General features: G+C 59.0%; 1 protein-coding gene across 2 annotated transcripts in view; it reads right to left on the bottom strand.

Moving 5' to 3' along the window:
* Positions 1-4,804: 4,804 nt before the first annotated feature.
* The window catches only part of KIAA1755, a 36,685-nt gene continuing 26,922 nt past the window's right edge, over positions 4,805-14,567 (bottom strand). Inside the window, exons 9-14 of one of the 2 annotated variants that reach the window (XM_081291641.1) lie at positions 14,453-14,551; positions 13,511-13,659; positions 11,008-11,146; positions 9,736-9,858; positions 8,848-9,069; positions 4,805-5,757 (exon numbers count right to left, since the gene is read on the bottom strand). In XM_081291641.1, the coding sequence (XP_081147767.1) occupies positions 5,056-5,757; positions 8,848-9,069; positions 9,736-9,858; positions 11,008-11,146; positions 13,511-13,659; positions 14,453-14,551 (1,434 nt within the window). In that variant the 3' untranslated portion in view covers positions 4,805-5,055. The remainder of the gene's footprint in view (positions 5,758-8,847; positions 9,070-9,735; positions 9,859-11,007; positions 11,147-13,510; positions 13,660-14,452; positions 14,552-14,567) is intronic. The other variant, XM_081291642.1, reaches the window with a different exon arrangement.

Raw genomic sequence — 14,567 nt, 5'->3', positions numbered from 1 at the left:
GTGGACGCCAACAGAGTGTCTTCTGATTCCCTTCAGCTGGACCCTGTCCACCTGGGGTTAGAGTGACGTCCACAGGTCGAGGGCTTCATCCTGTAAGACTGCTCCTGCTCAGGAGCCAGTCACGAGCCCTGGGTGGTGACCTGTGTTTCTGACCAACCGGCTGCAAATCAGGGTTCCCACCTCCTCTTCCTCCGATTCAATTATTTGCTAGGACAGTTCAGAGAACTCGGGACACGCTAACAGGTACTGGGCTGCTATCGGGGATATTGCAAAGGATACGAGCTAACAGGCAGATGGCAGAGACGAGTAGGGCAAGGTGTGTGGTGGGCTCCCAGGCCCTCTCCGGAGCCCCGCCTGCCAGCATCTCCACAGGGTCAGCCATCAGAAGCTCTCCAAGGAAGCCGGGTCCTACTGGATCAGTCACTGACCATCGGCGATCAGCTCAACCGTCAGCCCCTTCCCTTGGGACTGGGGGCTTGGGGCTGAAAGTTCCCACCCTCTAGTCATGCCTCAGTCTATCTGCCCCTATCCTGACCATCTCATTAGCATAAAGACACTCATCTCACTCTGAGGATGTCAAGGGTTTTAGGAGCCCTGAGCCAGGCAGGAACCCGGGACAGAGACCAAATATAAACTTCTTACTCTATCACGATATCACACTCCCATTTCCTAGATGGGGCAAGTGAGGCCTGAGAAAGTTCACCTGCCAAGCCCCCTGTGGCAGGGATGGGACCCCAGTCAGACACGTACTCTGAAGGGGTTCTTGGGCTCCAGCCTCCCACAGCTATTTTTCATCTGAGAGAGGGTGGGGTTTGGGGCCAGACGTGTTTGTCCTGGGCTGGAAGCCAGTTCACAGCCCCTGGAGAACAGAGCAGCTCTGTTTAACGAGGGCAGACTGTGCCTTGACCCCAGCCAGCTGTCCCGACTGGGTCTACAGCGGGTAACTCGCGGGCACTGGGGTGTGGGCGCCTAGCTCAGAGGAGGGCTCGGCGCTGATCAGAACCAGGTGTGGGCCTCAGGTTCCCCCTCTCAGCCCCTTTCCTGCCCGTGTGACCTCTGGCCAGTCACACCTCCCTCCAGCTGTAAAGTGGGAATGACCCAGAGAAGGACTCCACGCTCCTTGGAGTGGAGGGAAACGTCAAATGAGGGAACAGATGGGTAGAAAGGTACTTGGTAAACTGTAAAGTGCCTAGACCTCTGTCTGGTTCATCCCACCTCTGTCCCACGACACGGCCCAGCAGACTTTCAAGCCTTTGCTCCTTCACAAGGCCTTCACGCCCTCCCCTGGAAAGGAAAGTGGCCTGGGGCGGGGCTTAGGGATCAGATCTTACTACCCTGACCCAGCAGCTTCTCAAACCCATCAGACAGAAGGGGAAAACCGAGGACCGCCATCTCCTCCGAGGTTGTTAAGCCTGGGTTCAAGGGAGGGCTCTCTGTTCCCAAGATGAGAGTGACCCCTAGCCATCTGAGACTTAGACCATGGCTGGCAGGGACTGACCACCAGGGAGGGGGAGCAGCCTTCTGGGGCCTGGAGGGTAGAAGTGGCCCTGAGATCCCTGGCTCCCAGGCTGCCCCCTGCTTGCCGACCCCCCCCCCCCAGACTTGATCAAGGGTTCCCATCCCGGGGTATTTCAGGCATGTCTCCGGCAGACTTAGGGTCCCTCCTCTTCCCATCAGACGGGCCGCGAGCTTTGCTGTAAAGTCCCCTGGGAGGACACTGTGGCCTCCGTTTCTGCATAGCTGCCTCTCGGGAGCCGAGGTTTTGCTGACTCAGAGCTGCCCGGTCAATCCTGGGGGAATTTCCCATGGGTGGGGACCCTGTCGGCTGTGTCCCCCCAGTGAAAAGGTTTGAACCAAAGCTGATAAATTAGGCCCCTTTGACCTTGGAGAGACACTGGGGACTCAGGAAATGAACTCACGTGATTCAAGGAGGGAAACACTCCCTGGGAACCAGTAGAGGCCTTTAGTGGGGCCGCGGGAGAGACTTCCTCCGTGAGTTTCCAGGTAATGAAAGCAGAGGCCGTGGGGCTGGTGCCAAGGGGAACACTAACACCCTCCAAAGAGCAGGGGTCGGATCTGGGCATCTTTCTAAGGGAGTTCTGGATGCTAACTTGATCAAGTCTCCGAGGACTTATTGTGCTCATTTTACAGCCGAGGAAGCCAAGGCTCAGAGAGTGTCTTGGGATGGAAACCCTTGATCAAGTCTGAGGGGTTGGCAGGCAGGGGGCATCCTGGGAGCCAGGAATCTCAGGGCCACTTCTACCCTGTTGCTGGTGGCCCCAGGAGGTTGTTCCCCATTCCCTGGTGGTCAGTCCCCGCCATGGTCTAAGTCTCAGATGGTTAAGGGTCACTCTCACCACCTGACCAAGGACACGCAGAATGTGAGTGGTAGAGCCTAGGTGAGAAATTGGCCAGTCCAGAGCCTCTGTCACTAACCACTGTGCAACACTGCCTCATGTGCAACAGAAGGCCCGGACGCAAGTGCTGCCCAGAGGACTAAGCCCAACACTCCCAGGGCCCCTGGGCATGGGGCATTGGCTAGGCATGGTAGGATGGCAGAGGGGGCAAATCCATGACCACTGAGACCCAGCAATCAGCCTGAGGGTGGTCCAGGGCTTCAGTGTCTTCAGCTCTGTCCCTCCCTGTGACATGGGCAAGACACCTCCAAGCCACTGTGAATCTCAGTTTCCCCCTCAGGAAATGGTGAAATGAGTTCCAGCTTCACAGAACTGTTGCAAAACATTCCACAAGCCCTGGAAATCTTTTTAAAGAGCTTAGCATAAAGCTAGGGCTATTATTATTATTATTCATTATTTTAAAACATTGTTATTCATTCACATTTCATTTCTGCATCCCATTCTCCCCCAGGAACTGCTGTGAGTAGAAAGATTTTGGGGGGGATAGTTCTTTTTGGAGACGGGGCGGGGGGAAGAACAGGTGAACTTGAGGACCTCTGTAGCCCTCCTCAGCTCTAGCAGCAGCTGCGGTCTCTCAGAAGTCAGTTTCCATCCCTGCACCCCAGGTTCCCTTGCTCCCTGCCCGTGGTCCCCGCTGGCTGGATGCTGTTGCTATGGCAACGATGTTTTAAGCATCTTAGACTCCCCCTCCGAGGCATCAGGCATGGATGGGCTAATCGAATGCCTCATGCATCCTTGGGCCCTTCTGGATGCAAAGTGAGGGAATGGGATGCAAGAATCAGAGCTGGCTGGGGGTGGGGGGCTGGGCCTGAGTGCCCCCCCAGCCCCCTGCTACAGTTTAACTGAATGCCCTAGTGTTTGCGTGTTCCAGCCCCCTCCCCAGTACAACCAGGTTGAGAGGAGGGACCTTTAAGAAGTGACCAGATTACAAGGGCTCTGTCCTCCTGGAGGGATTAGGGTCCAAGTGGCCTCCTTACAGCAGAGGGGTGAGTTCAGCCCCTTCCCTTATGCTGGTATGCTCTCACTGGGTGACGTCCTCTGCCATGGAGGGGGCCCCTCCATCTTCGACCTTGCAGTCTCCAGAACGATAGCAAATAAACTTCCATTGTTTATGAGTTCCCATCCCTCGGTCCTCTCTGATAGCAGCACAGCACAGTCTAAGCTCCTCCGCGCTTCACTGAGTGACCCGGGAGTCACAGGGGCAGACTGCAGCCACCACTCCAGCCATCCCTGGCCCCGAGAGTCTGATTTTAGTTGCTGGGGGCGGTATCTCCTAGGAAACTGCCTTTTGATCACCTCCACTCACAGTTCTGAAGCAGGCAGGCTCCACACCACACCTGGAGAATCTTGAGTCTAAGAGAAGATTCCTGAAGCCACCTGGGGCCTTCTGTGTATGATTCTCTTTGCTGAGAGGACTCCTGAGCGCCCCCCTGCTCCAGGCTACCTCTCCCCACTTCCATGTCTCACTGGGGGAGGATGTGTGCTCCCACCCTCTTCCTGGGGTCAGGACAATCCAGTTAGGCTGCCAGAAGGCCATTCTGATAATGCAGTCTGATTCAGAGAGGAGGGGATCACCCTCTGCCTAGTGATGCTCAGAGGAGGCACAAGGGGGTGCTACTCTGGCCCTGGGAAGGCTGTGCCACGGGCCACAGGCTCTACCTTCCATCAGAGAGACCTCTTCCCCTGACGCCCCCACCTGGTGGCTGGGTGAGGATGGTCTCCTCCTCTCTCCCAACCACAAAGCCCATTCACCCTGACCCCCTCCCACAGCACCTAAAGCCACCAGGCAGGACAGACTGTGCAGAAAGAGGCGTAAAGCAGGAGACGTTGAGTCTGGGACTTGGTGGGGGGAGATCTATCTAGAGGGCTGAGGTGAGGGTTCTCTCTGGAATGCAAGGACCGGGTTCTGTGGGGTTCCTTGAATTTGAGCAGGTGGCCCAGCCCCTCGGAGGAGCCAGGAGAAGGAGTGGGAAGCAGCTCTTCCCTTGCGGCACAGCTGCTCGGGCACCTGAAGCCAGCATGGCCTGCAGTCCACCCATGCCAGTGCCTGGGAGTCGAGGGACACATACCCACCCCCTGTCCTCTAGGGGGTGGCTCTGGGGCATGTTTTAGTCTTCCAGAGGTCCCCAGGAACACTGAACTCCGGTGGCCCCCCTGGGGATTTGCTTGATAACGCCTTTGTGGGCCTCCCTCTTCCCCCCCAGCGGTGCCTGGGATCTCATGCACACCCCAGTTCTTGTCTCAGGGAGACCCAGACAGCAGGCCACTCGGGCTCTCCCCACAGGGAAGGGAGAGCGTGTCCGTGATCTCCAGGTGGCCATTTGAGCTCCTACCCCTGAGGCCTTGGGAGGGTCTTGACCAACAGGCCTTCCCGCTGACAGCAAGAGTCTGGGCCAATCGGTGCTTTATTTTGGGTCTGGACCGGGCTCCGGGGCTCGCTGTGCCGCACACGTGTTTGCACCAGGACTTCCTGGGTGCTGGGGAGCCAGACCACGTCCTCATGTTCCAGCTACAGGCAATGCAGGAAATCAGTGCTCCACAGCACATCTCCATGGGGTTCACCAGGGCTCCCCGCTCCTCCTCTTCCCGGGCCTCCCCCGGCCACCCCCAGAGCCTGGTGATTGACGGGGGCTCCCGGCTAGAGAGACGCCGGCGGGCTGGTCTGGGGTGAGTCCTCCAGGGATGTCTGTGAGTCTGTCCCCTCTGAGGAAAAGCTACCTCCAGTGGGGCAGGGGACCCGGCTCTGCCTGGGGGACCGCTGCCAGGAGAAGAGGGTGGCCAGAAAACTCTCCGGGGCCGGCTCAGGGAGCTCGTGGGGGCCTTTGTCCTCGACAGCCTCTACAGCTCGGCCAGCCTCCTGGGGTGGAGGACCTGGCTGGGAACTTCTAGGCTGCTTCCCCCTGGTAACCCGAGGGGGCCGGGAGGACTTGGGCAGGTGCTGTGCCCCCAGAGAGTCCTGTAGGGGCAGGTCCCCCCTCCCCTTGGAAGCGACTTCGCCATTCAGACCGGGGCCCTTGGTAGCTGTCCCTCTTAGCTCTGGGTGTGACAGGCAGGCAGCGGGAGCCCCTGGGCACAGGCAGGGGACCAGCGCCTTCTTCAGGAGGCCCTGGATCTCCTTGTGCCTTGCCTGGGCCTCTTCCCACAGGCCCTGGCCCAGGCCTGCCTGGCTCAGGGAGGCCACCTGCAGCCCCATGGCCGTGAGCCTCTCCGCTGAGAACTCGGATGCCAGTCGCTGTAGGTAGCGTTGGAGGCGGCGCTGGTCCGCAGGGCTGGCCCTCTGGGCCTTGCCCAGCCCGAGCTGGGTTACCAGGTCCTGACAGTCCATGTGGAACCAGGCCATCTGCGGGCAAGGGAGGGAGGGAGACCGCATGAGGACAGGAGGGCGTGCCTCTCTGAGCGGGGGCTCTAGGCTGAGTGTTGCTGGATTGGATTAATCAGTCCAGCGAATGCTAGGGCTTGCCCAGCTTGGAGGTCATTTTCCCCATGCACAATCACGACAATGGTTTCCCTTCCCCCTTTTCTCCCGAGCTCTGCCCACTGCTACCTGGAAGCAGCCTCTAGCGCCCCTGGGCTCTTCAGACACCTTTTTTATTTTGGTACCAGTGATGGCTACTGGTGTTTAGCCACTGAGCTATGTCCTCAGCCCTTTAATTTTTTATTTATTTGTTTATTTTTTGAGACAGGGTCTCACTAAGCTGCTTAGGGTCTAAGTTGGTGAGGCTGGCCTCGAACTTGCAATCCTTCTGCCTCAGCCTCCTGAGTCACTGGGATTACAGGCGTGCACCACCACGCCTGGCTCCTCAGCCACCCTCTAATAGACCATGGGGCCAGAAGCACTGACTTCTCTTTAGGGCTCATCTTCTCCTGTAAAGTGGGAGCTGTACCAAGACAGCCATGAAGTCTTTTAAGAGCTGAAGATGTGGCTCCTCAGGTGGATGGACTCCTGCAGGTGGTGCTGAGGGAGGAGTGTTTGAGTGCTGACTGTTTGCTAGGCTCTCTGGGTCTCTTGGAGGATCACACTGAATTGGACCAGCAACCCATTTTACAAAGAGGGAAACTGAGGCCCTCAAACAGTGAAATGACTTGCCCCGAGTCTCAGAGCCCGCAGGGAGGAGCTGGGGTTCCACCTCCCATCCTCCTGCCTCCCAGAGCATCCTCCAAGCAGCACACTGGGCAGAAACAGACTGACCGAGCCCGGGTGGATGGTCAGGCCCCAGGGGCCTCCCTCCAGCTGGGTGCCTGCCCCCAGTTCTTCTGCCTGTCCTGGATTCTGCCACAAAACGTCTGCAGGCTGCAAGGAGCCTCTGGTCCCCAGCAGCTCATGAGGAACCTAATCTCTCTCTCTCCATTAACTCGGAGCCGTCAGCGAGCCTCTGGGCTGCAGGGCCGGGAGGCGTTTCTCCACTGAGACCATCTTCCCCAGATTAAGGGAACTTGTCTTCAGATAAATGGCTTCATTTTTGTGGCAGCCCATGAAGCTTATGGTCAGGAAAGGGCTGCATAAATCTCCCTTAGCGCCACCATCATGTTATTACTACTCAGTGCCAAAGCTGCCCAGTGCACACAATGCCCCACCTGGGGTCCAGCGAGGCACCGGGCTGTCCTGTCTGTCTGGGACTCCACATTCCCAACCTGGACAGACATGGACAGGGATTCAGAGACCATCTTTCCTGATCCCTTGCTGCACAGATGAAAATTCAGACCAGAGAGGGGCAGCGCCTGGCCAAGAACACACAGTGGGAGTCAGCGGAGGCAGGACTCCAATTTCGGCCTGTCACCACCCAGAGTACCGTTCCTAGCCTGCCACCAGTCGGTTTCTCACAGTCTTCCCCAGTCCGCCCTCCTCTCCAGCCTCCTCACTCATCTGCCTCGGCCAGCCTTCCACGCCAGCGGGCTGCCTGGACCTGGTCCCAAAGAGAGCTCACCGCCCAGGGGAGCTGTGAGTGGTGGCAAGTGAGTGGTGAGCAGCAGGACTGTTTCCACAGTGAGTCCTTGAGGACTTAAAGCAGGTGGCAGGAGAGAAAGGGGTTGGGTTGTGGGGTGTCAGGACAGGCCTCAGAAAGAAGCACCCTTGGGTGCTGAGAGAGGAAGAACCAAGAGGAGCCAAGTCCCAGGAAGAGGTTTCTAGCAGCCAAGATGGCACGTGCAAGGGCCCAGGAGCCGGAGCAAGTTTGGTTGATCCAGGGGAGGCCCTGGGCTGAAATCAGTGAGCAAGGAAAGAAGCTTCCAGAGGCCGGTGGCATTCAGGACACAACTCCTAATGATGATGACAATCGTGATGCTAATAATGGTTTCAGACTGGAACAGTCCTGTGCAGGGGTCACTTAGGTTTAATCTCATTCTTTCAGTACCCAGCAAGGCGGGCACTAGGACCAGAGGGTCTGGGTTTGAATCTCAGCTCTGCCCCCTCTCCTAGCTGTGTGGCCCTGGGTGGGTTACTCCATCTGTCTGGTTCATCATGGGTAAAAGGGGTGTAATGCTAGTATTGGGTCCGTGTGACAATAAAACAAGATGCGAAACGACTAGTACAGAGCCTGACCCATACAGGCTACATAAGCATCAACCACCACTACCATCATCATCACCACCATCATCATCGTCAGGGCACTGAGATTCAGGGCAGCCAGACTGCCATTGCGGTGACAAGGAACACATGTGTCCCTGATTCTGAGTCCCAGATTCTGCCTCTCTAGCCCCTGGGCAGTGAGGGAGGGGACTGCCCCTTGTCCTCTGCTGCCCCAAGGAGACAGAGGGGGGCCTGTCCTCCCGGCATGAGCTCACGCTGCCCTCTGAGGCATCCTGTGTGCTGGCCGGGTCAGCCTGACTGCGAGGCGGAGGGGTCAGGCTCTTCCCACACTGTCCCTAGTGACAAGTCTGCTGACCAGGGGCCAGCCTTGTGGGTCCCTATCCTAGCTCTCCCAGGCTGCTGCCTGCTGCCCGTAGGCCTTGGTCTCCTGCTCAGAAACATGAGAGGTTTGGCTACGTGGAGTTAGGAGGGTCCTCAAGTCAAACCTGCTTGACGCCGGGACTCCAGGTGGCCTTGGGCAGGTCACGTCCCTCTCTGGGCCTCGGTGTTCCTGTCTGTAAGATGGGTACAGCGCTGGCACCCCAGCTGGGGTGGGGACTAAGGGAGGTGTGGGAGGTGCTCACAGGAGGGTCTCCTAAGGACCTCGCCACCCCCTCTGCCATCGCCACGTCTGCCTGTGTCAGGGACTCCGGTGCCACTGTCTGTCTCCTCTTCTTGAAGGAGGACATGGGGTGTGTCAGCAGCTGGCCAAATCCCAGCTCCTCCTCTGCCCGGGGCTCTGTCCCCTTCCCAGGATGATGGGAGGGAATCATGCCCAGAGCCTATTGCCAAGCCTAAGCCACCCTGTCCCCACCACCCGCCCAGACCCGAGGACGCGGGCCTGCGCAGGGGCCACGGGCTCACCTTCTTGCAGAAGCGGTGCAGGTGGAGCAAGGTCTCGAGGTCCGTGCGCTGCCTCTCGGCCGCCATGTAGAAGTGGGTCAGCTTTGCCTGGAAGGCCCGCTGGGTGCGGGCGAAGGCCACCAGCTCTGGGGACTCTGTCCCTCCGGCCTCACCAGCCGCTCTGGCCGCTGCTCCCAGCTGGGCCGCCTGCTTGGACAGCTCCAGGCCTCGGCGGTACTGCGCCTGGGCAGGGAGACGGGATGTCCCCTGGGTCCCCACGTGGGGGCCTCCCCAGAAGCCAGGCACCTCCCACTGCCCACAGCTGAGCCTGAGGCTGCTGAGCCTCGGTTTCCCATCGGTGGAGGGGCGACGGCACCCACCCTGCAGGGCCTGGCTCTTGGTAGGGACAGAAGGAGCAGGGAGGACGCTGGACAGCCCCAGGTCTTAGCTTTGGCAGTTCAGTTCACTTCCTTCTGGAAAGTTCTCTGACCCCACACCGGGGTCAGAAGTGCCCCCTCAGCGCCCCCAGTTCTCCCTGTTGGCTCCCCTGCCTGTCTCCCATCCCCATCCGTCCTCCACGGGATTGAGAGCTCTCTGCTGGGACAGGCCCCGGGCTCAGCTTGTCAACAGCACAGCTTGTTGGCCCTGCTCTCTGAGGCCGACGGCAGGTCAGGGCAAGACCCTGGAATCTGCATCTTAAGACCCCCTGGGATTCTAAGTATTCTTTGGGTGTGGTCTGGGAGGGCCTCCCGGAGGAGGTGGCATCCAAGCTGACCCTTTGGGGGCTTGGATGTCACCTCTGTGAGTTTTCTTGCACTGTCCTGCCTCCACCTCTTGACCTGACCAGGGCCACCCCCTCTAAGGCCCTATCCGTCCACGCCCGTCCTGCTCCGGGTTCTCCCAACGCACTGCAGCCTGAAGGAAGAAGTCCTCAAACTCCGCGTGGGCCTTCTCCACCGTCTCCAGGCCTCCGTCCTTGGGGGCAAGCGCTTGCAGGCACTGGCTGCCTTCCTGCTCCATCCAGTTGCTGACCTGGGGCAAGGACACAGGTTTGGACTTGAGGGGCTGCTAGGGAGACATCCCTCTGCCGGCTGCCTGGTTCCCTGGGAGGCCAAGGTCCTCCTGCACTGTCACCAGCCTGGTCTCAGCCCTCCTGATTCCAGGCAGGAGCCTGGGGGAGGCAGGGCGTGAGGCCATGTTCTTCAAACATCTGAAGGGGACGGGACCCCCAGGCAGGGCCCTGGTGGGGAACTGGCCTGGCCAGCGCCCTGCACGTAGTAGGCCCTCAGTGCACACGGTGTGGGGATGACGTCATGGGGTGGCGAGTCTCGGCTTCGTCTAACCACTCATGCTGCCCAGCCGTAAAAGGGACAACCTCCTGGTCCCTGGGGGGCCAGAAAAACGCTGGAGAAGCAGCTGCCAGGGGCAGGGGAGGGCCCACGGGCCGGCCATGAACTCCCTGTGCAAACGGAGCTCATCACTGCCCGCTTCTGGCCTCAGCTGATCGATGGGAACAGGGTGGACGTGGAGATTCAGTGAGGGGCCAAGGGTGCAGGGGTCTCTAGACCCCATGGGTGCAAGCTCCTCTCTTACTCTGGGGTGTCTTAAGAGCACATACTGACTCACTCAGCCCCTGAAGCCAGGCACTAATATCATCCCCAATTAAGAGGCGAGGACACAGAGGCCCCAAATAGTGAGGTCATCCGCAGGCATCAGAGCCAGGCTGTCCCCAGGGCAGTGGGCACAGCCCTGGGCAGGAAGGGTGCGCTGGTTCTAGGCACCGGCAGACAGACCAAGTGTGCTGTGCAGGTTCCTGAGTCAGACCCGTGTGCAATGTGATGGGTGGCGCACCCCCAGCCTCGGCGTCCTCACCTGTGCAGTGGGGAGGCCCTAGCTGACCTGGGGCAAGGACATAGGTTTGGACTTCCTCATCACGGGCAAGAGATGAAGTTAGAAAGCAATGAGGTACACAGAGGCTCTTGGCACACAGTTGGTGCTCAATAAGTGCAGCTCTTGCGTTTATGTCTTTACCCATTAAGAACTTATTAATTGCCATGTCATGTACCTGGCCTAAGGGACACCAGTCTAGTGTCCTTGCTTCAGCACTAAGCGTCTGGTTGGGGCCGGCCTGTGGAGGGCAGCCTGGCAGAGCCCCACCTCCCGGCCAGCTTCCCTTTTCACCTGGAGGATGGCGGCTTCCAGGTGGCCCAGGCGGACGCGGAGCTCCAGCCTCCCCAGGAGATGGTTGGAGGCGGTGACCAGGACGTGAAGCTGCTCATCCACAAGGCCGTACAGGGCAGCAGCCTCCGCCAGGTGGCTCCTGGGAGGCAGAGGAAGGTAAGAGAAGCCCATGTGCCCTCCCACCCCATCCTGTGCTCCTGCCCAGCGCAGGCCTGGCCCAAGCTCTGTGGCCTTCCTTGGGCTCCCAGCTGCTGGCCCACCGTGTGGCCACGGGCAGGTCCCTGCGTCTCTTTGGGTCTCAGCCTTGGAACCTCAAGAGCTTCAGTGGGATCAGGAGGACCAGGGGACACAGCAGGAAACGAAAAGGCCCTCTTTCTTCAGGAGGAAGCCAGCTGAACAGATCTGGGTTCGAATCCCAGCCTTATGATGGCAACTTGTGCAAACTTCTCCACCTTCCGTGCCTCTGTTTCCCCATCTGTAAAGTGGGAATAGTAACAGAACCCACTTCACGGTGTGGCTATGAGGACTCGACGGTAGAAAGCCTGGGTTCTCCACGACGGCTACACCCCAGAGCCTGCCCTAGAAATCTCAAAGCCCACGTTGCACCCCAGGCCAATGAAGTTGGTCTCTGGGTGAAGCCCGAACATGGGGTGCTTTCTAAAGCTCCTCAGGAGCCTCTGGAGAGCTGCAGAGAGAACCACCCTCAGGCATATGAAGCCCGTGACAGGTGTTGGCACCCGTGATGTGCCCCGCCTTGGCATGGGGCGCACGGGCAGCCCCAGCACCTTCACAGAGGGGAACACAGGGGTCCAGAGAGGGCAGGGACTCTAATGTCATCTGAACTGAAAACAGGCCAGGGATGCTTCTGCAAGGGCTTTTAAAACATGGCCGAAGACCTGAAAGGAGGCCGGGATGGGGTTCCAGGCATGGCGACCCTGGGTGCAGGAGGAATCTCAAATCCCAGCCGCTCTCCTCTGCCCTGGAGCATCTGTCGTCTTTAGGAGGAAGGAGGAAGACAGTAGGGAGCCTGCTTTGCAGGAGGGAGCTCTGCTTTGCGGGGGCCCCACACCTGACTGCAGCCCCCCAGGTGGCCACCTTGCAGGCCCAGGGGTGAGGGAGCTTAGGGGACTGTAAACGCCAACCCGGAGCCACAGGAGGGAGGAGGCGGGGCTGCAGCGCCTCGCGCAGGGCCACAGCGCCCCCTGGTGGGGCTGCCCGCAGCCAGGGGTCTGCAGGGACCGGAGGTGGACAAGAGGGCCCAGCTGCATAGGTGTGGCAGGGGCATGCTGGGAAAGCCGGCGCCAGCCCCACTGGGCCTTGCGAGCGGCAGGGAGATGTCCCTACACCTGGCGCCAGCACTCCCATCTGCCTAAACAGGCCCTGAGTCCATGGAATCCACTCAGTGCCATGAGATTCTGAGACCAGGCTGTGTTCAAGTCCTGGCCCCACCACCTCCCAGCTGTCTGACCTTGGGTTAGTTACTTAACCTCTCTGTGCCTCAGGCTCCTCGGCTGTCACAAGGATGTTACTGGGCTCTACCTCAGCAGTGGGAATTAAATGAGTTCATGTTTGTAATCCCTGGAACCAATGCTGAACACGTACTTAATGCTACCAAGGAGCTGGTTCAATAAACAAATTGTTCTTAAAAGCTTATGCAAACTTTTCACTGGACTTCAGCATATAAGTAGTTGTGTCCTAATAGAGAAAAACCTTCCAATTACTGAGCAATGTAATTACAGTTTGAATGTCCCTTCTCCTGGGACCAAAGTGTCTCAGATTCTTTTGAAACTTTCTATAATGTTCGCCTATACATTTTGAGCTACCCTGGAGGAGGGGACCCGGGTCTAAACACGAAATTCACACCTTCCATGTAGCCGGAAGGCAATTTTATAAAACATTTTAAATAGTTTTGCCCATGAAACAAAGTTTCGGAACGTGGAATTTTCCACTTGTGCTCAAAAGGCTTCAGATTTTGGAGCATCTTGGATTTATTTCTGATGTTCAGATTCGGGAGGCCCTCTAAACTGGACGGACTTTCCCCACTCTGTAAACTGAAGAAAGCTGGTGCTTTCCTGGGGTGTCATTTATCCCAAGGCTCCGAGACCCCTGACGGCCATGAGATTCTTGGGCCGTGCCGGGCAGCTGGCTGGAAGGGCAGGGCCGGTCCTGGCTTTGGGTCCCCAGGGGGCCATCACTGGCTGCTAATTCACTTGGCTGAGCCTCGGTCACCGTCCCCAGATGAGGCTGCCCTGGGCCTCACAGGGGTCCTGCCAGGAATAAATGAGATGGGCTTTGGAGGGGCTCAGCCCAATGTCTGGGCCAGAAAAGGGCTTGGTCCATGGGGGTGAGCAGAAACAGGGAGGCAAGGTCCCCTGAGGGCCACGGAGAAAAGGGGGCCTGTGACCGGGCCTCCGGCCAAGACAGAGCCCTGATGCTGGGCTTCCATGGGGCCTGGCTCCTCGAGTCCCAGGCTCGGGGAGGGGGAGGGCCTGGGCATCTGTACCTGACGTCAGGGTTGGAGTCCAGTCTGCTGGCCTCGCGCTGCAGCCCGGCCAGGGTGGCTCCACCTTCCCGCTGCAGGCCCAGCAGTCCCGGGTCCTTCAGCACCGCCTCCATCAGCTCCTTGGACTTGCCCAGGCACCTGGCAGCGTCCTGCCAGCAGAGGGAGGTGTCCTGAGGCTCAGTCCCCACTCTCCCTCCACACCCCCGACCCCAGATCAAGCCCCACTTCCCTAGAGTGGCATCTGGGCTCCTCCACAAAGTCTCAGCCCCTCGAGCCACCCCCTCTCATCACCACGGCAACTCCCATCATCCTCCAAGCTCCGTGGCCTCTCTTTGGGACACCCATTCCAGCCTCTGCTGGTCCCCCTACAGCCAGTTCCCCTGGGCAGTTACAGGGATGGGAAAGTGCAGATGGTCATCCCCTGCTCAAGATGGAGTCTCAGCCCAGTGTGTGGGTCCAGCCCTCTGCCGGACGTCCAGGATCCTCCAGAGCTTCTCTTCTCCTTCCCTTCGACTCACTCAGCTCCACAGTGACTCCAGCTTCCTGCATGCCCCAAACAGCACCCTGCCCCAGGGACTTGGCACACGTTGGTTCTCTGTCTGGAGCAAGGTCTCCCTCCAAAGCAGACTCCTTGAATTTCAGGCCCTCCCTCCTCCGTCTGTTCTGGGTCTTCATGGTAGTTTGGCACAATTGGCAACTACTGGTCTATTTCTTTGTTTATATTTGGAATGACCACCTCTGCCCGCAGCATGAGCCCCACCAGGGCAGAGGGGAGTCTGCTGGCCCCAGGCTGAGGCCCCAGTGTGGGACACATCCCGGGAGCCCAGCAAACACTCACGGAGTGAATGAACAAGACAGGGACCATGACGCCCTCCCATTGTCCCCTTCACTGAGCCCGGGGTCCGTGAGTCTGGGGGTGCTGTGGCTCCGCTCCAGGCTCACCTGCACCCCCCCAGGGGGGTCCCCCTTCTCCAACGCCTCGATGGAAGCCCGTAGCAGAGCCGAGGCCTGGCGCAGGTCAGCAAGGAAAGGGTCCATCTTCTGCAGGACAGAGGCC

The sequence above is a fragment of the Spermophilus citellus genome (genome assembly GCF_964194105.1).
Source record: "Spermophilus citellus genome assembly, chromosome: 4".
NCBI lineage: Eukaryota > Metazoa > Chordata > Mammalia > Rodentia > Sciuridae > Spermophilus > Spermophilus citellus.
This window is presented reverse-complemented; position numbering and strand designations above follow the sequence as displayed.